General features: G+C 37.0%; 1 protein-coding gene across 1 annotated transcript in view; it reads left to right on the forward strand.

Moving 5' to 3' along the window:
• PIK3C2G (phosphatidylinositol-4-phosphate 3-kinase catalytic subunit type 2 gamma) overlaps positions 1-27,417 on the forward strand; it is a 397,969-nt gene that overhangs the window by 269,635 nt on the left and 100,917 nt on the right. The window contains exon 25 of the mRNA XM_032253772.1: positions 21,750-21,906. Coding sequence (XP_032109663.1) covers positions 21,750-21,906 — 157 coding nt within the window. The remainder of the gene's footprint in view (positions 1-21,749; positions 21,907-27,417) is intronic.

The raw sequence follows: 27,417 nt of genomic DNA on the forward strand, positions 1-27,417 counted from the left end.
TGACTTCCAGGTTTTACAGGTGATCTTTGGTGGTGTAAGATCTTTGGTGCTTAACACTGGAACATAATTACTTGTATGCTGTTGCTTCCCATTCTTGGGAGTATTTATCATAAGTACCAAAACTAAAATACTGCACATTACCTAACTTGCTGCCTTGCCATTGTTTCTCAGTCTGGGGAGCACTTATAGTGAGCACCAAAACTTAAGCCACAGAAGAAGAACTTAAATACAATATTGATTCTTCCTATGCATGAAGATGGGATGTTTTTCCATCTGTTTGTGTCCTCTCTTATTTTCTTGAGCAGTGGTTTGTAGTTTTCCTTGAAGAGGTCCTTCACATCCCTTGTTAGCTGGATTCCTAAGTATTTCATTCTCTTTGTAGCAATTGTGAATGGGAGTTCATTCATGATTTGAGGATCTGCTTGTCTATTGTTGGTGTATAGGAAGGCTTGTGATTTTTGCACATCGATTTTTTTATCCTGAGACTTTGCTGAAGTTATTTATCAGCTTAAAGAGGTTTGGGGCTGAGATGATGGGGTTTTCTAAGTATAAAATTATGTCATCTGCAAACAAAGACAATTTGACTTCTCTCTTCCTATTTGAATACCCTTTATTTCTTTCTGTTGCCTGATTGCCCTAGCCAGAACTTCCAATACTATGTTAAATAGGAGTGCTGAGAGAGGGCATCCTTGTCTTGTATTGATTTTCAAAGGGAATGCTTCCAGCTTTTGCCTATTCAGTATAATATTGGCTGTGTGTTTATCATAAATAGCTCATTATTTTGAGATATGTTCCATAAATACCTAACTTATTGAGAGTTTTTAGAATGAAGGAATGTTCAATTGTATCACAGACCTTTTCTGAATTTATTGAGATAATCATGTGGTTTTTGTCATTGGTTCTGTTTATGTGTTGGATTACGTTGATTGATTTGCATCTGTTGAAGCAGCCTTGTATCCCAGGGATGAAGGTGACTTGATCATGGTGGAAAAGCTTTTTGATATGCTGCTGGATTCAATTTGCCAGTATTTTATTGAGGATTTTCACATTGATGTACATCAGGGATATTGGCCTGAAGTTTTCATTTTTTATTGTGTCTCTGCCAGGTTTTGGTATCAGGATGATGCTGACCTCATAAAATGAGTTAGGGAGGAGTCCTACCCTCTCAATTGTTTGGAATAGTTTCAGAAGGAATGGTACCAGCTCCTCTTTGTACCTCTGGTAGAATTCAGCTGTGAATCCGTCTGGTTCTGGGCTTTTGTTGGTTGGTGGGCTATTAATTACTGCCTCAATTTCTAAGCTTGTTATTGGTATATTCAGGAATTTGACTTCTTCTTGGTTTAGTATTGGGAGGTTGTATGTGTCTAGGAATTTATCCATTTCTTCTAGATTTTCTATTTTATTTGCAGAGAGGTGTTTACAGTATTCTTTGATGGTAGTTTGTATTTCTGTAAGGTCAGTGTTGATACCACTTTACCACTTTTCATTATGTCTATTTGATTCTTTTTTCTTTTCTTCTTTATTAGTCTAGATAGCTGTCTATATTATTATCTTTTTCAAAAAACAAGCTCCTGGATTCATTGATTTTTTTGGAGGGTTTTTGTGTCTCTCTCTCCTTTAATTCTGCTCTGATCTTAGTCAGTTCTTGTCTTCTGCTAGCATTTTGATTACTTTACTCTTGCTTCTATAGCACTTTTAATTGTGATGTTAGGGCGAGTGTTGATTTAAGATATTTCCAGCTTTCTGATGTGCACATTTAGCACTATAAATTTCCCTCTTAACATTGCTTTAGCTGTGTCCCAGAGATTCTGATACATTGTCTCTTTGTTCGCATTGGTTTCAAATAATTTCTTGATTTCTCCTTCTTCCCAGGAGTCATTCGCAAGCAGGTTGTTCAATGTCCATGTAATTGTGTGGTTTTGAGTGAGTTTCTTAATCCTGAGTTCTAATTTGATTGCACTGTGGTCTGAGAGGCTGTTTATTATTTCATTTCTTGTGCATTTTCTGAGGAATGTCTTACTTCCAATTATATGGTCAATTTTAGAATTAAATGCCATGTAGCACTGAGAAGAATGTATTTTCTGTTGATTTTGGATGGAGAGTTCTGTAGATGTCTGTTAGGGCCACCTGATCCCGAGCTGAGTTCAAGTCTTGAATATCCTTATTAATTTTCTGTCTCATTGATCTGTCTAATATTGACAGTGGGGTGTTAAAGTATCCCACTATTATTATATGGGAGTCTAAGTCTCTTCATAGGTCTCTAAGAGTTTGTTTTATGAATCTGGCTGCTTCTGTGCAGGGTCCATATACATTTAGGATAGATAATTCTTCTTGTTGAATTGATCCCTTTACCATTATACAATGCCCCTGTTTGTCTTTTTTTATCTTTGTTGGTTTAAACTCTGTTTTGTCAGAGGCTAGAATTGCAACCCCTACTTTCTTTTGCTTTCTGTTTACTTGATAAATATATCTCCATCTTTTTATTTTGAGCCTATGTATGTCTTTGCACGTGAGATGAGTCCCCTGAATTCAGCACACCGATTGGACTTGACTCTTTATCCAATTTGTCAGTCTGTGTCCTGTGTCTTTTAATTAGGGCATTTAGTCCATTTACATTTAAGGTTAGTATTGTTATGTGTGAATTTGATCCTGTCATCATGATTCTATCTGATTATTTTGCACACTAGTTGATGCAGTTTCTTCATAGTGTCATTATTCTTTATATTTTGGTGTGCTTTTGCAGTGGCTGGTACCACTTTCCCATATTTAGTGCTTCCTTCAGGAACTCCTGCAAGGCAGTCCTGGTAGTGATGAAATCCCCCAGCATTTACTTGTCTAGAAAGGACTTTATTTATCCTTCACTTATGAAGCTTAGCATGGCTGCATATGAAATTCTGGGATGAAATTTATTTTCTTTAAGGATGTTGAATATTGGCTACCACTATCTTCTGTCTTGCAGGGTTTCTGCTGAGAGGTCTGCTGTTAGTCTGATGGGCTTACCTTTGTAGGTAACCTGGCCTTTCTTTCTGGTTGCCCTTAACATTTTTTCCTTCATTTCAACCTTGGAGAATCTGATAATTATGTGTCTTGGGATTGATCTCATAGATTACCTTAGTGGTGTTCTCTGAATTTCCTGAATTTGAATGTTAGCCTGTCTTGCTAGGTTGGGAAAGTTCTGGATAATAACCTGAAGTGTGTTTTCCAACTTAGTTCTGTTCTCTGAGTTTCTTTTAGGTACTCCAATCAATCATAGGTTCAGTCTTCTTACATAGTCCCATATTTCTTGGAGGTTTTATTCATTCCTTTTCATTCTTTTTTCTCTAATCTTGTCTGTCTGCCTTTCAGCAAGATAGTCTTCAAACTCTGATATCCTTTTTTCCGCTTGATCAGTTGGGCTATTGATATTTGGGTATGCTTCACAAAGTTCTTGTGCTGTGTTTTTCAGCTCCATCAGGTCATTTATGTTCCTCTCTAAATTGGTTATTCTACTTAGTACCTCCTATAACCTTTTATCCAGTTTCTTAGCTTCTTTGCAATGGGTTGGAATATGCTCCTTTAGTTCAGCGTAGCTTGCTATTACCCACCTTCTGAAGCCTACTTTTGTCAATTTGTCCATCTCATCCTCTGTCCAGTTCTGCATGCTTGTTAGAGAGGTGTTGCAATCATCTTTAGGAGTTGAGGTGCTCTGACCTTTTGGATTTTGAGCATTTTTTTCATTAATTCTTTCTCATCTTTGTGAGTTTGTCTAGTTTCAATCTTTGAGGCTGCTGACCCTTGGATGGGTTTTTTGTTGTTGTTGATGTCCTTGTTGTTGCTTTCTGTTTGTTTGTTTTTCTTTTAATGGTCAAGTCCCTCTTCTGCAGGGCTGATGCCGAATAGGGGTTCACTTCAGGGCCTGTTCATCTGGTTCACTCTCACATATGGAATTGTCACTCGAGAAAGCTGGAGAACAGCAAAGGTGGGTGCCTTGCCTTCCTCTGGGATCTCTGACCTCAAGGGGCACTGAACTGATACTAGTAGGAATGTTCCTGTATAGGGTGTCTGACAACCTCTGTTGGAGGGTCTCACCCAGTTGGGTGGCATGGGGATCCGGACCTGTTTAACAAAGCACTTTGACTGTCCCTTGATGGAGGGGGTGAGCTTCAGTGTCGGGAAACCCACTCATCTGGGCTGCCCAGATTCCTTAGAACCAGCAGGAAGAAAGATTAAGTCTGCTGGTCCACAGGGACTGTGGCCACCCCTCCTCCTAGGGGCTCAGGCCCAAGGAGATCAGAGTTCTGTCCCTGAACCCCTGGCTGGAGTTGTTGGAGCTCCTACAGGGAGGCCCTGCCCAGTGAGTAGGAATGGGTCAGGACAGGCATGAAGAGGCACTCTGGCCACAGTTTGCCATAATTGTGTGTTGGGCTTTGGGGAATACGTCTTGGGACCAAGCTGTGCAGCCTCCCTGGCTCCAGCAGGGAAAAAGTATAGCCTGGAGCTATACAGATGGGCTTTGACCCATTCCCCACCCTAGGATCTTAGTGTTAGGCAGCTCTCAGTCCCAGTTCTGACTGCTGCCTCTCCCCCAAGGACCTCACAGGACTTAGACAGCAGGCAGCTGCCCCTGAGGCGCTGGCCACCGCTCCTCTCTAGAGCTCAGTAGGTTTAAGCAGATTCTAGCTAAGTGGCTGTTGAGAATCTGTGTGGCTCCATGGCTGGGGCCCTAGGCTCCAGTGGCTGGGATCTTCTAATTCATGGGTTGCACAGTTCCATGGAAAAAGCATGGTTTCCCAGGCACGGTAGCACACTCACTGCCTCCCTTGGCTGGGTGGTGGGGGCTCCCCTGCCTCATGTGTCTACCAGGTGGCCCGCTGTACCACACTGCTCTTCCTTCCTTCCTGTGGGTCACGCCAGCTACCTAGTCAGTCCTGATGACAGAACCTGGATACTGTGGTTGCAGATGCAGGATTCGCACGCTGTTATGGTTCTTTCCAGTAGGAGCCTCTGATAGCCGCTGCTTCAATTCTGCCATCTTGGTCCCGCCCCTAATTTGTATCTCTTAACAATTTACTTTAGTAGTTGTTTTTAATAGCTTTGTCTTCTAACTCTCTGAAACTGCTTTACACACCACCCTTAGAGTTTTAGAGAATTCTGAGTATGGATATGCATCACTTGTACCATTGAGCTTTTTTTCTCTTTCATTTGTTTTTGATATTAATTAATGGACTTTTATTTTAGCTTAAATAACTCCCTAAAGTAGAACTAGTGGTGATGAACTCCATTAACTTTTTTCAAAAATGTTTTCCCCTCATTTCTAAAGGACAACTTTGCCAGTTAAAGTATTCTTCTTGGCAGTTTTATTTTTTTCTTCGGCAATTTTGATATATCATCCTACTCTCTCCTGGCCTGCAGGGTTTCTGCTGCAAAATCTGCTGGAAGTCATATTTGTGCTCCATTGAATATAATATCTTCTTAATATCTTGTTGCTTTTAGTATTCTTTATCTTTGATTTTTGATAATTTGAGTGTGATATGTCTTAGGAATTCCTCTTTGAGTTGAATTTAATTGGTGACTTCTGAATTTTCTGTATGTGAATATTGTCATCTTTCTTCAGATTTGAGAAATCTTTCATCATTATTTTCTTAAATATGCTTTCTAGGCCCTTTCTCTCTCCTCTCTTTTAGAAACTCCTACTATTTGAAGGTTAGTTCACTTGATAGTTTCTCTTAATGCTCATAAACTTTCTTCATTTTTTTCATTATGTTTTCCTTTTGGTTGATTGGATAATTTCAAATGTCCTGCCTTTGCCCTCACTGTTTTTTTCTTCTGCTTGAGCATGTGTACTGTTGAAGCTTTCTAAAAACTTTTTCAGTTCAGTTATTATATTCTTTATCTCTATAATTTTTATTTGGGTTTTTGTTATTGTTTCTATTTCTGTGTAAGTGTAAAGTAGTTCAACCATTGTGGAAGACAGTGTGGTGATTTCTCAAGGATCTAGAAATAGAAATTCCATTTGACCCAGCAATCCCACTATTGGGTATATACCCAAAGAACTATAAATCGTTCTATTGTAAAGACACATGCACATGTATGTTCTTTGCAGCCCTGTGTACAATAGCAAAGACCTGGAACCAACCCAAATGCCCATCAATGATAGACTGGACAAAGAAAATGTGGTACATATACACCATGGAATACTGTGCAGCCATGAAAAACTATGAGTTTGTGTCCTTTGTAGGAACTTGGATGAATCTGGAAACTATCATTCTCAGCAAACTGAACCAAGAACAGAAAGCCAAGCACCGTATGTTCTCACTCATAGGTGGGTGTTGAACAGCGAGAATACGTGGACTCAGGGAGAGGAGTGTCACACACTGGGGGCAGTTGGTTGGAGGGTAGGGGAGAGACAATGGAGGATGATGAGGGAGGGGAGGGTCAGGGGGGATAACATGGGGAGAAATGCCAGATATAGTATGCACCTCAAGTGAAATAAATAAATTTTTTGAAAAAGATATATTCTTTTGTTTTCCATATTTCATTTAATTTTCTATCTGAAGTTTCTTTTAGTAACTTGAACTGCTTTAAGAGGAGTATTCTGAATTTTTTATCAGGCATTTCATAGTTATCCATTTCTTCATGGTCCATTACTGGCATTTTATTAGTTTGGCAGTGTCATATTTCCCTGATTTTTTATAATCCTTGTGTCCTTCTATTGGTACCTGCATATTTGAGGATATCATCACCTCTTCTAGTCTTTGCTTGTGTTTTTTGATGGTGGTAGACCTTTACTATTTAATATAACCTGGAATTCTGGTTGGGCCAGCTGGTAGCAACATTGGTAGGATCACTGCTGTGCAGCTGAAGTTGTGCAGGGCCAGGTACTTCATTCATATGTAATTACTGATCTGTAGGTGTCTCCTAATTTGGGGAACACAATAAGAGCATTGGGTTCAGTTGAATTACCTGTTCATTTCCAGGGTTTGTGTATGGCCAAATGTTCTTTCCATGGGTAACTGCTAATCTGCAGTTTCCTCCATGTCTGGGAAAGACTTAATGGAAGCATTGGAATTAGTTGTATCACGTCTTCATGGCTAGAGTTTGGCAGAGCCAGATACTCTGTGGATAATCACTGATGTGCAGGTGCTCCCTAGTATGAGGAAAACTAAATTTGAATACTGAAACTTAGAGGATTACCTCTCCACTGTTAGGATTGAGCAAGTTTGGATCCTCTCTCCATGGGCAATCACTGATCTACAGTTGCCTGTCAACCCTGGGAAGACTTATGAGAGTATCTGGGCTGTACGGGGGAGCTGGCTAAAGATTGGAGCATGAATTACCCATGAAGTGTGTTTTCTACATTATAATGCTGTTGCTAGTCTCTCTGGTGTGGCACTTCCACTGGCCATATGAAGAGCAACCCCCACAGTCTGTGTGCTGGTGGCTGTGAGCCCCACTCCCTTTCTTTTTTTCTAAATGAGCCCAGGTGGTACTCCCAGCATTACCTTCAAGCCAAGACAGGAGTGAGCCTCCAGCAAAGGGTCCCAGAATAGTAGGAAGACTGAATGTCTGCCTCCAACTCATATTTGTCTCTGTAGAAACTGCGGGTCCAGGGAAATTATCTGTGGGTGATGTTGTGCTAGCTTGAAGGAGGGGTGACACAATCAAAGAGAACCATTCCTTTTGTGGTATAATCATAGCCCTTCTTGATTCTGCCGTCCAATGGGTGTCTTAGCCTCACTTTCAAGTTTTAGGATATTCAGGGTGGTATTCTTGCCTGTGAATAGTTGCTAATTGAATTTCTGGGTAGGGAGGTAGTGAGGCCACAGAACTCTTTGTCACTTTGTGGATGTCATTTTTACAATATGTTATTTTAATCCTGTATTAGTATATGCTAATGGTGTGACCTTAAACAAGTGGCTTCTTTGTGCCTCATTTTTTTTTCTTTTCTTTTCTTTTCTTCTCCCCACCCCTCTAACCGGTGTTCTGCTCTTGTTGCCCAGGCTGGAGTGCAATGTCACAATCTCAGCTCACTGCAACCTCCACCTTCCAGGTGCCTCAGCCTCCTGAGTAGCTGGGATTACAGGTGCCCACCACCATGCCTGGCTAATTTTTTTGTATTTTTAGTAGAGACAGCGTTTCACCATGTTGGTCAGGCTGGTCTCGAACTTTTGACCTCAGGTGATCCACCTGCCTCGGCTTCCCAAAGTGTTAGGATTATAGGTGTGAGCCACTGCGCCCAGTCTGTGCCTAAGTTTTCTTGTTTATAAAACAGATTTTTTTAAGATTCAATGAATTGATATCAGTAAAATTCTTAAAAGAGTGTCCAGCACTAAGTGAGGGCTTTATAAAAGTTTGTAGCAATTAATATAATATAAGTATTCCAAATGAAGTGAAAAGAAATTAGTTACATCTCTGAGTAATTATTTTTTCTTTTATTTAAAATTATCTATGTTTTGTTGTTGTTGTTGTTTTGTTTTGGTTTTTTGTTTGTTTGTTTGTTTTTGCTATTTTAAAAAGAATCTGTATATTGGGCTGGGTATGGTGGCTCACACCTGTAATCCCAGCACTTTTTGAGGCCAAGGCAGGTGGATCACCTGAGGTCAGAAGTTTGAGACCAGTCTAGCCAACATTATGAAACCCTCTACTAAAGGGTTCATATTTTCTCTACTAAAAATATGAAAAATTAGCTGAGCGTAGGGGTGGGCCCCTGTAATCCCAGCTACTTGGGAGGCTGAGGCAGGAGAATTGCTTGTACCCAGTATGCAAAGGTTGCAGTGAGCCAAGATCACACCACTACACTCCAACCTGGGCAACAAGAGCAAAACCCCACCTCAAAAAGAAAAAAAAAAAAGTCTGTATATTGAAGTTCATAAATTGAACTATTAGTCCTTTAAGTTCTCTGAGTTTGAGGCTTGTTGACTGACAGACTGGATCACACTTTTTGTCAGGTTTAGATTGGGAGGTATTTCATCAAGTCATCCCTAACTTCTAATACAACTTCAGACACAAGCAGAAGTATGCTGGACCTGGCCCATACTGTCTTGCAAGAGCCTACTGTGTATACTTCTTCTCAATTCTTTATTCAATCACATCACATTAATAGCCTAAAATCAGCCATAATGGGAGTATTTACACCACATAAGATTGGTAAATGCCACAAATCAGAGCTCTTTTCCTAAAGAAACATAGTAAGCCAGCTATTAAATATTCATCACTGCATAACAGGACATAAATCCACTTAAAAGAGATAGAAAATGATTCCAGTACTCAGCAAAATAAAAATAAATTTGTTTTTTTCTATTGAATATTTACACCCAGATGATCAAAATATCATATATCATTCTTATCACAACGTTGTTTAAACCCTTTATAATTTTTATCTCAATAGATAATAAAGTATCTGCTATAATTAATCTCAGCATTTTCATCCCAATAATATTCATAAAAATCCCCTGTATCTATAACCATTTTGATATTATTTTCAATAATTAACTACCACTGATTTTTTTTAAAAATTAATTTCTAATTTGAGTATCACAATATTTATCTTCTAAATCTTCCCAGTTTAAAACTATCTTTTAACAAAAAACTCCCTTAACAGATTAAAGGATTAATTGTGTCTTACTCCAATAATTCTGATTGAGTAGTACAATATTCATAGTGATCCAAATGTTAGATAGGTGATAATAATCTCCAGCATGCTTTAATTACTACCTTAGTTTTCTTTGAAATTAGATAATTCTCATTGGTCTGTTATTCATGATTGCTTACTCAGAAACATTGTGGTTTGTCTTTACTCTCAGTGGGCCTTTGTATTATCTGAATTTTCTAGAAGGAAAACATTCTTTCCAATGTCTTTTCAACTGTGAGTGTTTTAAGGATATCTTTGTAGCCTAAGCACGAAGCATAGAGCAGAGGTTCAATTTCAGTTGATTGAAGGATCATTTGAAAAATGTCATCACATTTACTTTCCTGGACCTGAGAACCTGAGAGAGTACAATTTTCCTAAATATAAATGTATTAAGAGCCTGTTATATTCAGTAACCCTAATTGGAAATTTACCAAAGCTTTTTTTGTTTGTTTGTTTTTTTGTTTTCATTTGTTTTTGTCTTGTTTTGTTTTCTAACCTAATGGTTACTCTTCATGTGATAGTCTGAGGATGAAGTCTTCTGCCAGTCACAAAGCCAATCATAGGCAAACTACACCTAACACTTAAATAGTGCTTTGGATATTACAAAGCACTCTCACTTACACACAGACCATTTCAAGAAACAAAGTTTGTTTTGTCAATCTCATCTTCTCCATCTTCTCACTATCACTTCTCCCTCTGACTTCACTCATCATTCTACTGTTTCATTGCCTGATTTCTTTTGAATAGCTCCCTTATGTCAACCCCCGATTATAAGTAAAAACTTTCTCTGATAAGAAAAATAAATTTTCTTCAGTGAGAGACTTTGTAGGTTTTCAGATGAAACAAGTAAAGGATGATTGAGAAGGGAAAAATATTTGTGAGAGAGATGAAATAAAAGAGCAAAAGAAGGATACACTTACATGGTGTAAGGATTCTGCCATCTCACACTCAGTAAGCCAATGCCCCACTGTGAACAAAGCAAGCATAAGATGGAAGGCATGAAAGCTGATTCCTCAGCTGGTCTAAGGTACAATGTGCTTGCCAATATAAGGATCTCATAGCTTTGACTTTAAATTTAGTTTTAGACTAAATTTGTAAAAGAGTAGAAATGTCTTCTGAACATGAGCTTAGTATAAGAACTTTATCTGGTGTCCAACTAAAGAAATAGTGCCCTGCTTCTGTTGCTGGGGAAACAACTATGGGGTTAAATTTAGTAAGAGATCATATGTGCGTTCAATGCCTCAAACATAAATTTTGGTATTGCACATGGTAACCTTATGGGTGATTTAAATATTTTTAACAGGTAACTTAGGCTGTTTTTGATTTTCACCTTCAACCTGATTTTAGAAACTAACCTGTATTTAAAATGTGACACTACAAATTCAATTTTCACCCAAGAGTTATAGCATTGTTAATGTTTTCCTCATATCCAGACTAGACAACTTCTGTTTCAAGTATACACTGGAATTCCATGCAAAACATAGCTGTGCTCTTTTCCCTAAATTCAGCCTCAAAGGAAAAAAATGGGGAGTTGAAAGATCTAATCAGTCTCTTCTTGTCCTCATGAAATCCTGATCTGCTGTGAATTCAGACACAATATATTACACTTAGGAAAGGAGACCTGATTATTTTTGAACAAGTAGTTGTTTTAACCACACTTTATCAAATAAGAGAGATGATGTATTTGAGCCTGAGAGGAACCAATGTTAGTATCTATAGTTATTAATCTATTGATGATCAGGGACTTCCAGGGATCTAACTTAGGACATGCATTACATTTATGAGAGACTGAACCGGGAAAAAAAAATTGTTTTACACTTAAAAGACTCATTGGTGAGGCTGATCTTAGTTAATAATTGCAGAGAGCTTGGAGATCTCACAGGGTTTTAAATGTTCTTTCTATAATAGTACATCCACTCTCATGTTCTCATTATATTGCACATGTGAGGTTTTCTGTATTGCTTAATTATCTAAGGTTCTATCCTATCCAATGGAGATTCCAAATTTACCTTCTCAATTAACTCATGGATATTAGACAAGAGACTTGTGTTCTTTCTGTTGAACAGCAAAATGTGCTCTCTGAAATGTAGGTCATTTGTGATATCAGGAACAGTGTAAACTTAAACGTTCCCCAATGTGCTTTGTAGTCATTATTTCTATTCCCATTGACTATTATGGGAGTCTACAACTTCTAGAAATCTTTAAACCATATATATTAATGTTATTATATATTTCATAAAAATAAAAATGTATGAAATTCATAGAATTAATACAAGTAATATTAATAATAAAAACAAAACGTACCTTATTACTAAGTCCCATATTTCAGTTTAGGGCACAAATACATTATTCAAACACTTAAGTCTTTCAGTTTGGGATTTAAGTTTGTATACTTTTATTTACTGACTTTACCAGTTGCTCAAATAAAATACTGGATAAACAACTGTAAAAGGAAAAAATATCTATGTTCACAGAGTCCAGCAGGCTAATTCTTCTATCATGAGTTGTTAATAGATTTCTATCATTTCATTCCACTTTCTATATCTCCATATCCACTGTCTCCATCACGAATATCATACATGTAGCTCTTCTCAAATTGCTGTGGATTTGGTACAGTTTGTCTCTGGACTGGCACGAAGCAAGTACCCTATAGTGTGGTCCCACATGGTCAAGTGAAGAAGATCAGATTCTAAAGGAAATAATCAAAAATACCTTTTAAAGTTTCGTATGTACTTGCGATGCATTAGCTTCGTTAATTCTTACAGAAACTCTTTGAGGTAGATACTGTTATTTTCTCTATTTCAAGATGAAGAACTAAGACAGAGAGGAGTCTTGGTTGTTCAAATTTGTCCAAAGTCGTAGGTAATAAGTAGGTGGTAGAATCTTTGGAAGATGCCGTGATATTCCCATTTCTCAATAATCCCAACACAGTCTATGCTTTCTTCAGCATTAGGATAGATCACTATTTCTTTAGTTAGCACCAGATGACATAATTATCTTGCATGTAAGACCTTGATGTTTATTAAATTCATATCTTTGAAACTACAATCAAATGTCCTGAAAGATGATTGTACTGCAAGAGGCATGAGAAAACTAAATCTAAGTGTGAAAGTATTAGGATCACTTTCTCATCATTGGGCATTTTCTCTTTGAGTGAAAAGGCAGGCAGAATTGCTTACTCTCTTTTATATTTTTCTTAAAAAAAAAAAACTAATAGATACAGTTTAGCTCATCTAAGTTAAACATTTATGAAATTTCACTCTAATTTCAGAGCCTACCAGAGTCTATTGTATTGAGATTAGTATGTCCAAAGACCACCCTGAACTGTTGGGAAGAACCCCAGTGGTATTATCTAGACTGCATAATTCACATTTGAGGAAATTACCTCTGTGAATTATTTTGTCTTTAAATAGCGTATATGTAACACTTGAAAATCAAACATAATTTATTTTTTGAGTATGTCTCTATTTGTTTAAAGAACAATTCAATAAATAAAAGGCTGATAATTTTAAGGATACAGCTCCTCAACTATTTCAGAGTTCATTCATTACAATTAGCATCCTTGTCCATTTCTTTAATATTCTGTTTTGAAATATGGCCATTTCCACTGTGAGGGCTGGTGCTATTTAAAAGATTTCAAGAGGAAGTACAGTATGAACAAGATTTTAAAGAAAGGATTGAACTTAAATTTGTGGGAAAGATGGGAGAAAGACAACCTATAGCAGAACATTTTATGAATAGAAATGTGGAAGCAGATGATAACCAAGTGCCATAACCCACCCATCTGCTATCTCTGTGTTATACCCAGCAGCCAAGGGCTCTAAGAAAGTGTCACACAACAAAACAAACATTTGTCACTAGTTTCAAATGGGGCACCCTCATGGCCCAGCAATGGTACATTTCTGTAGCCATCCCTCTATTTCACTTTCCATAACAATTGGCACCCTAACCTCTCAAAGATAATCCTCAAATTGCTCCTACCAACTCCCTACTTTAAACAGATGACCATGCCTACTTTCTTGGGAAAATAAAATAATCAGAACAGAGTCTACTTTTCTACCCAGTAAAAGTCTCACACACTCTTCTTCCTTTATTTTATAATAGAAGATCTGTTTTTCCTTTCTAAAGTCAGTCCTTCCATCTGAGCTTTGAAGCCATTCCCCTCCCACCTTCTAATGAACATTGTACTATCAGTAATTCATATTTTTGCATGTTTATTGCCTCTCTCTCAAATAGTATTTTAAAAAAGCTTGTCTCTCCAAAATTTAAATAACCTTGCCTCAAAATCCCTAGGCTTCATGCCATTTTGCTTGCCTTCACATATTTCCTAGAGGAGTTGTCTATAAACTCTTGATCTCCATTCCTTACCTCTTGTTCAGTCCATAACCACTTGATTTGGCTTTGTTCTTCATTACTTGATAAGATCAACAATGACCTGATGTGGCTTGGCTCTGTGTCCCCACCCAAATCTCATGTTGAGTTGTAATCTCCAGTGTTGCAGTAGGGACCTGGAAGGAGGCGATTAGATCATGGGGCGGATTTAACCCTTGCTGTTCTTGTGATAGGCAATGAATTCCCATGAGATCTGGTTGTTTAAAAATGTGTAGCATTTCCCCCTCACCTGACCCACCATGTAAAGATTGTGCCTGCTTCCTTTTCATCTTCCACCATGGTTGTAGTTTCCTGAGCCTCCCCAGCCAAGCCTCCCATACAGCCTGTGGAACTGAGTCAATTAAACCTCTTTTCTCCATAAGTTTCCCAGTCTCAGGTATGTCTTTATAGCAGTGTGAGAATGGAATAATATACCTTCAGAATACTGGACCTAAAAATATTTATTCATCATTTAATTTGATTTACCTGCAAATTTCAACAAGTTGACTATTCCTTCCTCAAAATATCCTCTTCACATGCTTCATGTAAAGTATCACCACCCTCTAGTTTTTCTCTCTTTCTTGATATGTAATTCAAGATTATTTCTTTCTATCAAGTTACCAAAAGATTGATTTCCCAAGATTCATCTTAATGATTTTCTCATCTCACTCTATGATTTCCACCAAATTGGTATCATCTATATTATCTATGTCAAGGCTTCTATAAATATCTATATCCAGATAACTCACAATATTTTAAATAATACCTTTTGTTTTGAGATAATTGAAGATCCACATGCAGTTGTAAGAAATAATTCAGAGATTCCATAAATCCTTTACTGGTTTCCTCCAATGGTAATCTTACAGAATTACAGTACAATTTTCACAACCAGGATATTGATATTAATACATTCAAAATACAGAACAATTTCAACCTCTTGAAACTGTTTAGGATTTTTTGGGTTGCCCTTTTGTAGTCACACTCACTTTCCTCTCACCTTCTTCTCCATTCTTATCCCCTGACAACCACTAATCTGTTCTTCATTCCTATATTTTTGTTATTTCAAGTATGTTATATAAATAGAACCATGCAGTATGTAATGTTTGTTGATTAGCTTTTTTTAATAGAATAATTCTCTGAAGATTCATCCAAGCTGTTGTGTTTTCAAAGTTATGTTATTTTAGGGATGGGCGCGGTGGCTCAAGCCTGTAATCCCAGCACTTTGGGAGGCCGAGGCGGGTGGATCACGAGGTCAAGAGATCGAGACCATCCTGGTCAACATGGTGAAACCCCGTCTCTACTAAAAATACAAAAAATTAGCTGGGCATGGTGGCACGTGCCTGTAATCCCAGCTACTCAGGAGGCTGAGGCAGGAGAATTGCCTGAACCCAGGAGGCGGAGGTTGCGGTGAGCCGAGATCGTGCCATTGCACTCCAGCCTGGGTAACAAGAGCGAAACTCCGTCTCAAAAAAAACAAAACAAAACAAAACAAAACAAAAAAGCAAAAAAAAAAACAAAACAAAGTTATGTTATTTTATTATTCCGTGATATGCATGCACCACATATAGTTTAACCAAACAGCTGATTGAAGGACATCTCAGTTGTTCCCATTTTATGGCTATTAAGAATAAAGCTACTGCATACAATTCATGTGCAAGTCTCTGTGACATATACTTTTCTATACAAAAGTGTAATTGCTGGGTTGTATGGTAGTTGCAGAGTGTTGTTGTTTTTAACTGCCAAGTGACTTTCCAGAGTGACTGTACCACTTTACATTTTCACCAGCAATATGTGAGTAATCCACTTCCTCTACATTTTTGCTAGAGTTTGGTACTGTTATTATTTTTTATCTGGCCATTTTGATAGGTGTGTAGGGATGTCTCATTGTGGTTTTAAATTGCATTTTCCTAGTGTTTAATAATGTTGAACATCTTTTTATATGTTTGTTTACCATGTGCAAGTTATCTTCTATGAAATGTCTCTTTATGTCTTTTGCTCATTTTTTTAAATTTATTTTATTGCATTTTAGGTTTTGGGGTACATGTGAAGAACATGCAAGATTGTTGCATAGGTACACATGTGGCAGTGTGATTTGCTGCCTTCTTCCCCATCACCTATATCTGGCGTTTCTCCCCATGCTATCTCTTCCCAACTCCCCACCCCCCACTGTCCCTCCCCTATTTCCCCCCAACAGACCCAAGTGTGTAGTGCTCCCCTCCCTGTGTCCATGTGTTCTCATTGTTCAACACCCACCTGTTAGTGAGAACATGTGGTGTTTGATCTTCTGCTCTTGTGTCCGTTTGCTGAGAATGATGCTTTCCAGGTTCATCCATGTCCCTACAAAGGACACAAACTCATCATTTTTGATGGCTGCATAATATTCCATGGTGTATATGTGCCACATTTTCCCTGTCCAGTCTATCATTGATGGGCATTTGGGTTGGCTCCAGGTCTTTGCTATTGTAAACAGTGCTGCAATGAACATTCGTGTGCATGTGTCCTTATAATAGAACGATTTATAATCCTTTGGATATATACCCAGTAATGGGATTGCTGGGTCAAATGGAATTTCTATTTCTAGGTCCTTGAGGAATCGCCACACTGTCTTCCACAATGGTTGAACTAATTTACACTCCCACCAACAGTGTAAAAGTGTTCCTATTTCTCCACATCCTCTCCAGCATCTGTTGTCTCTAGATTTTTTAATGATCGCCATTCTAACTGGCGTGAGATGGTATCTCAATGTTTTGATTTGCATTTCTCTGATGACCAGTGATGATGAGCATTTTTTCATATGTTTGTTGGCCTCATTTATGTCTTCCTTTGTAAAGTATCTGTTCATATCCTTTGCCCACTTTTGAATGGGCTTGGTTGTTTTTTTCTTGTAAATCTGTTTTAGTTCTTTGTAAATTCTGGATATCAGCCGTTTGTCAGGTGGATAAACTGCAAAAGTTTTTTCCCATTCTGTTGGTTGTCAATTCACTCTAATGACTGTTTCTTTTGCCGTGCAGAAACTGTGAAGTTTGGTTAGGTCCTATTTGTCTATTTTGGCTTTTGTTACCAATGCTTTTGGTGTTTTGGTCATGAAGTCCTTGCCTACGCCTATGTCCTGAATGGCTTTGCCTAGATTTTCTTCTAGAGTTTTTATGGTCTTAGGTCTTATGTTTAAGTCTTTAATCCATCTGGAGTTAATTTTAGTGTAAGGTGTCAGGAAGGGGTCCAGTTTCTGCTTTCTGCACATGGCTAGCCAGTTCTCCCAACACCATTTATTAAACAGGGAATCCTTTACCCATTGCTTGTTTTTGTCAGGTTTGTCAAAGATCAGATGGTTGTAGATATGTTGTGTTGCCTCCGAGGCCTCTGTTCTGTTCCATTGGTCCATATCTCTGTTATGGTACCAGTACCATGCTGTTTTGATAACTGTAGCCTTGTAAGTTTGAAGTCCGGTAGTGTGATGCCTCCCGCTTTGTTCTTTTTGCTTAGAATTGACTTGGCTATGCAGGCTCTCTTTTGGTTCCATATGAAGTTTAAAGTGTTTTTTTTTCCAGTTCTGTGAAGAAGGTCATTGGTAGCTTGATGGGGATAGCGTTGTATCTGTAAATTACTTTGGGCAGTATAGCCATTTTCACGATATTGATTCTTCCTAACCATGAACATGGAATGTTTCTCCATCTGTTTGTGTCCTCTCTTATTTCATTGAGCAACGGCTTGTAGTTCTCCTTGAAGAGGTCCTTTACGTTCCTTGTTAGTTGTATTCCTAGGCATTTTATTCTCTTTTGCTCATTTTTTTATTATGTTGTTTGATTTTTATTGTTAAATTTTGAGAATTTAAAAAATATATGCTCCAGATACTGGCACTTTGCTGGCTATGTGGTTGACAAATATTACCTTCTAGTTTGTAGATTGTCTTTTCATCTACTTATTATTTTTCACAAATTTTAAAATGCTTTGCATAGCCCTAAATCTCAAAGAGTTTCTCCTATTTTTTTGAAAAGTTTTATAACTTTACATTTTATATTTAAGTCTGTGATCCATTGTAAGTTAAATTTTATATTAGGTATGAGGTTTGGGTCAAGGTTTATGCTTTTACATATGAATGTCTAATTATTCCAGTATCATCTGTTCACAAGGCAAAACTGTCTTCACTGAATTGCTTTTACAAGCTTGTAAAAAAATCAGTTGGGCATGTCTTTGTATGGGTCTTTTTCTATATTATTTACTCTGTTCGATTAGCCTGTGTGCATTTTGCCACCAATACCATTTTCTTACTCAGCTGTCTCTGACAGTACCCTAGTGGAGTATTCAAGTGTCACATCACAGTCTGGTTGGAGTGGGAGTCTTGGCTGCCTGCCTTGCCCTTGGCTGGTGTAGGGGAGAAGTAGTGTCACAAAGCCTTCCCTGATATTTAATTGCAATAGAGTGGTTACAGTCTAAAAGTGTGCTTTTTTTTTTTTAGCTGCCCCTTTAAAGCAGGCTTTTCTTTGGGACTTTTTGGATTGTCTACTTTAGCAGCAAGTATTTCATGTCTAAAATATATGAGGCAAAAAAGAAAACCCAGAAAACTCACCTCCATGTTGTTTCTTGAATCCTGACATCCCTAGGCAGCCTATCTTCTTTATGCCTGTCAGAATCACCTTACGTTTGCTTTGTATATAATTTTCAGAGTTCTTAATATACTCATTGGGAGGAACAAGGAAAAATATGCCTACTTCATCTTCCCAGAATCAGAAGTTTCACTCACAAAATTTTACTTCCGACCTAAATCTTTTCTCCATGGTCCAGAAATAAGTACCCTCATTTTCATCTGTATTTGTGTGTCTCAAAGGCACCTCAACTATAACTTAAGCTCAAAGCTGAGCCATCTCTGAATGTTGCACTGCAGTCTTCCTGCCACACAAGGAAAAAAGCTAAAGTTCTTCTTGGTACCTCTTCTCCCTCCCATTCTAACCATCATGAAATCCTATTGATTTTTTTTCTTTGAAACATGCTTTAAGTCTTCCCACTTCTCTGTTATCTGTATGCCACAACCCTAATCTAAGCCATTGTCATATCTAATCAGAATCTTTTGCAAAAGTCTCTGGTCTGTTCACATACACCCTCCCTGTTCCAAACTCTTCTCTGTATTACAACTGAAGTAATCTTTTCAAAATATGATTGTTGTTATTTAGTAAATTGATATTGCTTTTAGAACACTGATTTTTAAAAATCTTTCATCTCACCTACAAGCCTTGCACAAATCTATTATAGAAGCTCAATAACTGTTTGTTGATAAATAACTATAGTGTATTTCTCCCTGACTAGATTCAATTCACCTAATAGAAATATATCCTAAAACTCTATGTATCTTCAGTTCAGTGGTAATGATAATCTTGATATTCTAATGACTGTACAAGGAGATTATATATACAATATGGCTAAAAGGCAAATGTGAAAGTAGTAAATTGTGCTGCTATTTCCTTTTTTTAATTATTATTTTTTTGAGACAGTGCCTTGCTCTGTCTGTGAGACTGGAGTGCAGTGGCGCAATCTTGGCTCACTGCAACCTCCCCTTCCTAGGTTCAAGCAATTCTTGTGCCTCAGTCTCCCGAGTAGCTTGGATTACAGGTGCGCATCACTGTGCCCAGCTAACTTTTGTATTTTTTGTAGGGATAGGATTTCACCATGTTGGCTCAGAATGGCATCAAGCTCTAGGCCTCAGTCTCCCAAAGTCCTGGGATTACAGGCATGATCCACTGTGCCCAGCCTCCGCTATTACCTATATCAAGTGAATTTATTTGTCTGCTTGATAATTATTATCTGTAATATAAATGTGCTTATATTTCTAAGTATATATACATTTTTAAACTACCAACTCACTTCTCATCCCTATTGGAAATCTGTAAAATATTCACTCTCTGCATTTTAAAAAATAATAATTTCATGGAAAAAATGGTCATAAGTTAATGAAAATATTAACTTTGACAACAAAATGACAGAATCATTGCAAATATGTTTGTATCGTGGCCTTCCCAAATAAATGTTAAATTATTACAAGTTCTTCACTATATATGTTTATTTATTGTTGCATTCATTGCATATGATAGAATAACATCAAAATATTGTTCCCAATGTTAAGACTATATAAAAGGAAGGCAGAAGACTTCCTCTGCTCTTGAAAATTATGCAGGTCATTTGGACTAAAAAAAAAACAAAAAGACTTCTGATTCTGACAAGGGTTGGGTTAACTGGAAAAGACTTATAAGAAAAGATTTTTGGTCCTGATCTCTACATCAGTTTTTGAACATCAGGTGAGAAAGAGGGAGAAAACAACAGCAAAAATGACCAGTAGTTACAATATGAGTAAAAGGCACAGAAGCAAGAACAGGTGGGACTTTGGTAAGTAAAGGCAAAACTACTAATCTAGAATAAAAAAAAAAAAAGAGGATAGTCACAACAAGAAATTTCTATCACTTATTTCTATAGCTATAAATAGAAAAGGATTTTAAATAAAAATTTTAAAATTTAGACATGATGCTTTAGACATAGTCCTCAGTGTATGTATGTGCTCAATACATTTTGTTGAAGAAATGAATGAATATAAACAGAAGTGAAGGTACTGGTATTCCAGGCTTTCCTCCAGACATGGTAGCATGGATTTCAAAGTAAAATTTCTAAATAAAATAACCACAGCCAAAAAGCTAAGGTGTTTATTTTCTTTTAAACATTTTGCCTGCAATTAGAGTCCACTGTCCCAGACCTGCCACAAATTGCCAAAGTTGTAGCTTTCTGATATAAATATCCATACTACTGAATGAGTTAATGTTCTCATTAACTGACAGATTAGTGAAAATTTTCACTCCATTGTATTTTTACTAAAATAGCTAAGCATGACAACAAAAAGAAAACAACCATGTTTCATTATTTACAAAAATAAGAGTCTCCCCCAATAATCCATGACTTTTAAAATTGCTGCTTGGTCTAACCTTTTGTCAAATTGGTGTTAAATTGGCCTAAGATACCAAAACTCTGTGCTCTTATTCACTGAGTGATAATTCCTCAAAGAGGGATGTTTCCAGTCCTCTCTCTGTTCTTCTCTGTTAGAAGTGCTAATACTTCATCTCAGGCCTATCCATATCTTAAATGACATGAGAAAAAAACTGAAAAAGGTGGGGGAAATGGGGCCAGCTTCTCTCTGGTCTTTTGTATTTTTATTTTTCCATCCTTAGACTACAGTGGTCAGTATTACTTATGTAATTACAATGTCTACTCATATTCTTCCTTTCTGATCAGTATGTTTACTGGGTCTAGTGTGAAATAACATATAGCTATCGTTTTTCCCCTTCACTAAGCATATGCCACTGAATTGGTAACATCTGCTTTTTTCTTAGCTTTTGCCAGAAACTTTTTTCCTAAGGGTCTTCAAATAAGGAAATTTTTTTTCAGAAAATGTACATTTTATAAAGACTGAATAAATATCACCTACACTATTAATTGGCCTTCATGTTACTTTTAATGAATAATATTCCCCTCTAAATGTAATTTAAACATTTCAGACAATATAGGTTGACATTGTAAAATATTGTATTCTTTTCTTTCTATTGCATCTCAGTTATTCAAATCCTGCAATTAGCAAGTTTCTCAAGCTGTCTCACAACGAAGGAAGTTTATCTATTACGGTAGAGAAAAAAATAAGAAAATTCAAATGAAAATAAATTGTTATAACTGCCTGATCTAACCTGGCAAACCATTTCTCTTCCTTCAAATGACTGCTACTGTTTTTGGTTTATAGGGACCGAGCTCCTTTTATTTTTACTTCAGAGATGGAATACTTTATTACAGAGGGTGGGAAAAACCCACAGCATTTTCAAGATTTTGTGGAACTTTGCTGTCGTGCTTATAATATTATCAGAAAGCACAGCCAACTGCTCTTGAACCTGCTAGAAATGGTAAGTCCACTGGGAAAAAAAAATAATCATAAGCTTCACTTATGTCTCTGCTTTAGTATTCTAATTTTGCTAATGGGTTGGAGTTCCCCAAGGAGCTATTCAAAACAGAAATGAATAAGCAAACTAAGAGTACCATTGTACAGCTTACAAACATATTTCTTAATAATTTAATATGTTAGTTCAGAGTTATTGTCTCAAACATTCCTATTCATAACAATCTGGATGCATTTAGGGGTTATCCCACTATATTTTGACTAATGTTCAAGGACAGTAATTTTAAAAATAATGCCTTCAGTCGTATTGGGCATTAGGATCTTTCAAAAATGCCTTATAATAATGTAGACAATCTAAATGTAGACCAGGCAAGAATTTTCCCTGGCTCTCCATTCCAAACTCTACCTTTGATCACTTGCCTATTTCCCATATTTAGAAACTGAGGGTCAAAAGTGGAAAATGAGTTGCTAGCAACTCAACTTTTAGTGGTATGCATTAGGTGTACTGAGTCATGGTCCTACACACTCTCTTATGACCAACAGGGGAAAATTTAAGGTTTTATTCCATTGCCCAATTTAAAGAGATGGAGACCAGATATACACCATGAAGGAAGAAAAATCTGATAGAAATATCTTCTAGGAGAGGGATATAGTGATTCCTCTAGGCACATACATACACATTAGTGATTACAGCAAACTATACATGGGAAACATACATTTGGTCCATCAGCATGGGATTTGGAATCTATGAAAAATAACTAATTCAGAGCTTCCAGATAACAATAATTCTGCTAGATGTTAAGGGCACAAACTTGGTAGGCAGACCTTTCTGGGTTTCAATCCCAGTTTGGCATTTTACTGGCTACATTCTTCAGGACATGTTACTTAACCCCCAAAGACTGTTTCCTTATCTATTAAATGAAGATAACATCTACCTTGTAGAGTTAATGAATAAATCACCTAATAGTGAATTGTTTGCATGGCCCAGGCACTGTGCTAAGTGTTTTGTGTGTATTAATTCATTTAAACTTCATAACCCTAACAGATCATTAATATAAAGCACTAAGCACGGTACTTGCCATTTAGTAGACTTCAGTTCATTTATATTATTATACTAGATCCTTGTTAATTTATAAGAACACTGTTTAATGTAATATCCTCTAGTCACAAGTTTGCTTATATTTAAATTAATATTTATTAAACAAAATTCAATATTCCACTCTTCAATTTCACTGGTCACATTTCAACTGCTCAGTAGCCATGTTTGGCTTAGTGGTACCATATTGGTCAGCACAGATAGGAAACTTCCATCACCACAGAAAAGTTCCACTAGTTAGTACAGAACAAATGTTGACTTCGTTGAAAGGCAGATGTGATTTGGATTCTTGTTTTAATGTTCAAACAACATATTCACCTTACTTCTCTTCACTTTGCCTTGAAAGATAAGTATATCTAAAAATATTATAAACATGTCCTTCATATGCCAAGATATTGGTTTCTTCTTGTGTGAAGTGGATATATAAAGTTGTACCCATCTCCAAAATCTTCAAGTTGGCTTTTCAGTAACAGGCAAGGATTCTTATTGGTAGATCTACATTCTGTCTCTCAATTCTGTTAGGCCATATTGCAAATATGAGATGACTTATAGTTTATAATGCATCTGTACCACACACACACACACACACACACACACACACACACACACACAAACCTACAAGGACTAAGTCTGTGATTTTGACCTCATTTAGATAATAAATATCCAGGTAATATCAAGCCTACTCCTCCTTGGACTCTAGCAGGCTCTAGCTTATGAATTCATGAGCTCTCGAGTGTTTACTACAGGCCAGAAACTACAAAGGATACATTAACGTATGAGACCCAGAGTCTTAAAATTTTCAATTTAATGAGGAAGATAAATTTTATTTACATAAGAGATCAAGGTGTCCAGCATTTCTAAATGCCTATAATGCTATAAATAAATACATATGATGAGTAGCACCAAATTGCTTTAATCTGCTTCAGATATTTCAAAAATAAACCCCAAACAGAAAAGCACAAATATAAGTTATACTCTTTCTCAGGTAACATTAAAATTATGCTGATGAAAACTGAGCATGTTAAAATAATATGAAAGAACAACACCTTGGAAAAAAAGTAGATCCAGAAAGCTATCAGTAGGCTTTTTTTCTCTTGTTTAATAAACTTTTCTACATATCTTAACAATGGATTCAGCATAAGAGTTATGATCTATTAATCAATTACCGAAGAGTATATATAGTGGTATTTTATATAAAAGAAGCTATATGATATTATAATCATAAGAATTGAATTGATTTCTCATTAATGAGTTGTTGAAAATTTCTGGAATATAGTATATCCAAAAAAATTTCTGTGCTCTAATTATTCAACTGTTTTAGGCTAAGGAAGAAAATTTGGCAGTGAAAGGCACTAATTCAGAGTAAACATATAATCTTAGATTTAGGTTCTCACAAAATTGCAGTAAAGATCAGAAGCAATGTGGGCCAATTAAGCTAATGAATAAATACATGTAAATCAGCAGTGTGTTATTACCTCAGTTTCTGGTCATTTACCTCTCAACTCTCTTCTCAGTTGTATATCCTATGGGACTGTATAGATTATCAAAGCATTTAGTGAAGGATTTAGGACCACACTTTCTTTGGTATAGCTTCTTATAAAATAAAACCGAGTTTAAATGTATGAAATACTATTTTCTACTTATGTATATAACCTATTTGTTAATTCTGTCTCAAGCTGACCCTTTTATGTCAAATTCTTTAAAAAGAATTCAGTCTACTTACCATGACCCAGTTACAACTTGAGAAATACTTGACATGGGTCATAAATTTTATCTTGGGCAAATGGTCAGTCCCTGGGATCGTGGGGCACAAGCATTTGGTGGGTCCACTACAGAGTTAACAGCCCATCCTTGGTAGAGAGCGCCATGTTTCCAGACATCCATATTGCTTTTTATTTACTCCTGGGGAAGGCAGGGAAAAAAGTAATCTATGAAATTCCCATCTTGCTTAAAAGTAACATCTGTAGGAGACCCAAGAGTGTTGCCGGCTGTGTTCACGAAAATAAAAGCCTGTGTTTCATCAGCTTTTCTCTCATTAAAAAATCAATATCAGCCATTATGGAAGGCTCCCAGAGAACACAGAGACCATTTGCCCACTTTAAAATGTTTATCACACCCATTATTATATCAGATATTTCCCATCAGAAATCTTCCTAGTTTCTCTGTGTGATGGGAAGAGTGTCTGCTTCTCCAAGCGTAACTATTCAAATAGATTAGGACTTAGTAGGAAGAAAACAGAAGTAAAAACTTCAGAAATGTTCCTGACCTTGAAAAAGGAACATATCTGTTCATTACCTGGATCTGTTCACTTCCTGTTCTAGTCTTCCTTTCCCTTTGCTATTGACCCAATTAAAGTTAATACCCAGGCAGTCTAGAGTAGGAGGCACCTGAACAATGTGGCTAGGGGTCAGAGAAGAGACATAGCTAAGTGCACCCAGCTAAGAGGCCATCCTGACTCCGTGATTTACAGAGTCAACACTCAAAGTCTCCTCTCCAAGGAATAGAACACATTAATAAGGGCAAACTTGGCACATGTTACCTTTAGTTAGATATGGTAGGGAGAGAACTATTACAAGTTCACCTGCTTTGAAGCAATCTGTACTTGGCAGTTAGTGTGTGTATGTGTTTGTTATGTGTGTGGGTGTTGGCAAGGGAACAAGTAAATGTAGGATCCACTTTCCAGAGAAATGTTTGATAGAGTTCTAACCAAGCAGGGTGTGTGAATTCAGGGTATCCAGAGAAACTGGAATCTAATTCAGACCCTACAAAAGGAGCCTGTCTTTAGAGGATGGATAGTTATGCTCAGAAAAACAGACACTCTTCCCCAAGTGGTTCTTAATACAGAACTAGTAAGATAAAAGCTAATCTAGATTCTAGTGGCTATCGGGAATGTGTCTTCCTATTGTCGATTTTATTAAGTTTGGTAGTCAGCATTGAATTTGCTAATTGTAGGTTTTCATTGCCTAATAGAATCAAGTATTTTTTCCTCTCTTATTTTAAACTTTTATTTTAGATTCAGGGGTACATGTGAAGGTTTATTACATACATAAACTTTTGTTACAAGGATTTGTTGTATAGATTATTTCATCACCCAGATATTAAGCCCATTCCCCACTAGCTATCTTTTCTGCTCCTCACCCTCCACCCACCCTTCCCTCTCAAGTAGGTCCCAGTGCCTGTTGTTTCTTTGTATTCATGAGTTCTCACCATTTAGCTCCCACTTATAAGTGAGAACATGCAGTATATGCTCTGTTTCTGCATTAGTTTGCTAAGGATAATAGCTTCCAACTCCATCCATGTTCCAGCGAAAGACATGATCTCATTTTTTTGTAAGGCTTCATAGTATTCTATGGTATATATGTGCCACATTTTCTTTATCCACTCTGTCATTGATGGACATTTAGGTTGATTCCATGTCTTTGCTATTGTAAATAGTGCTGCAGTGAACATTCATATGCATGTGTCTTTATGGTAGAATGATATACCCAGCGGTGAGATTGCTATGTCTAGTAGTTCTGCTTTTAGCTCTCTGAGGAATCACCACACCGCTTTTCACTATGATTGAACTAATTTATACTCCAACCAGCAGTGTATAAGTGTTCCCTTTCTCTGCAACCTCACCAGCATCTGTTATTTTCTGGCTTTTTAGTAATAGCCATTCTGACTTGTGTGAGATGGTATCTCATTGTGGTTTTGATTTGCATTTCTCTAGTGATCAGTGATATTGAACTTTTTTTCATATGCTTGTTGGCCACATGTATGTCTTCTTTTGTGAAGTGTCTGTTCATCTCCTTTGTCCACTTTTTAATGGGGTTTTTTGTTTTTCAGTTGTAAATTTGTTTAAGTTTCTTAGAGATGCTGGATATTAGACCTTTGTCAGGTGCATAGTTTGCATATATTTTCTCTCGTTCTGTAGGTTGTATGTTTACCCTGTTGATAGTTTCTTTTACTGTGCAGAAGCTCTTAAGTTTAATTAGATCCCACTTGCCAATTTTTGCTCTCATTGCAATCGTTTTTGGTGTCTTTCTCATGAAATCTTTGCCTATTCCTATGTCTAAGATGGTATTGCCTAGGTTGTCTTCTAGGTTTTTATAGTTTTGGGTTTTACATTTAAGTCTTTAATGCATTTTGAGTTGATTTTTGTACATAGTGTAAGGAAGGGGTCCAGCTTCCTTCCCTGCATATGGCTAGCCAATTATCCCAATACCATTTATTGAATAGAGAGTTCTTTTCCCACTGCTTGGTTTTGTAAGCTTAGTCAAAGATCAGATGGTCATAATTGTGTGGCCTTATTTCTGGGCTATTTTGTTCCAAAGTGCCTATTTTTGTACCAGTACCATGCCCTTTTGATTACTGTAGCCTGAATCAGGTATTTTTTAATTCATTTATTCATGCATTCATCATTCCAGACATTTATTAAAA

The sequence above is a fragment of the Sapajus apella genome, unplaced genomic scaffold, assembly GCF_009761245.1.
Source record: "Sapajus apella isolate SASKATOON/1434 unplaced genomic scaffold, GSC_monkey_1.0 scaffold84, whole genome shotgun sequence".
Classification (NCBI taxonomy): Eukaryota; Metazoa; Chordata; class Mammalia; order Primates; family Cebidae; genus Sapajus; species Sapajus apella.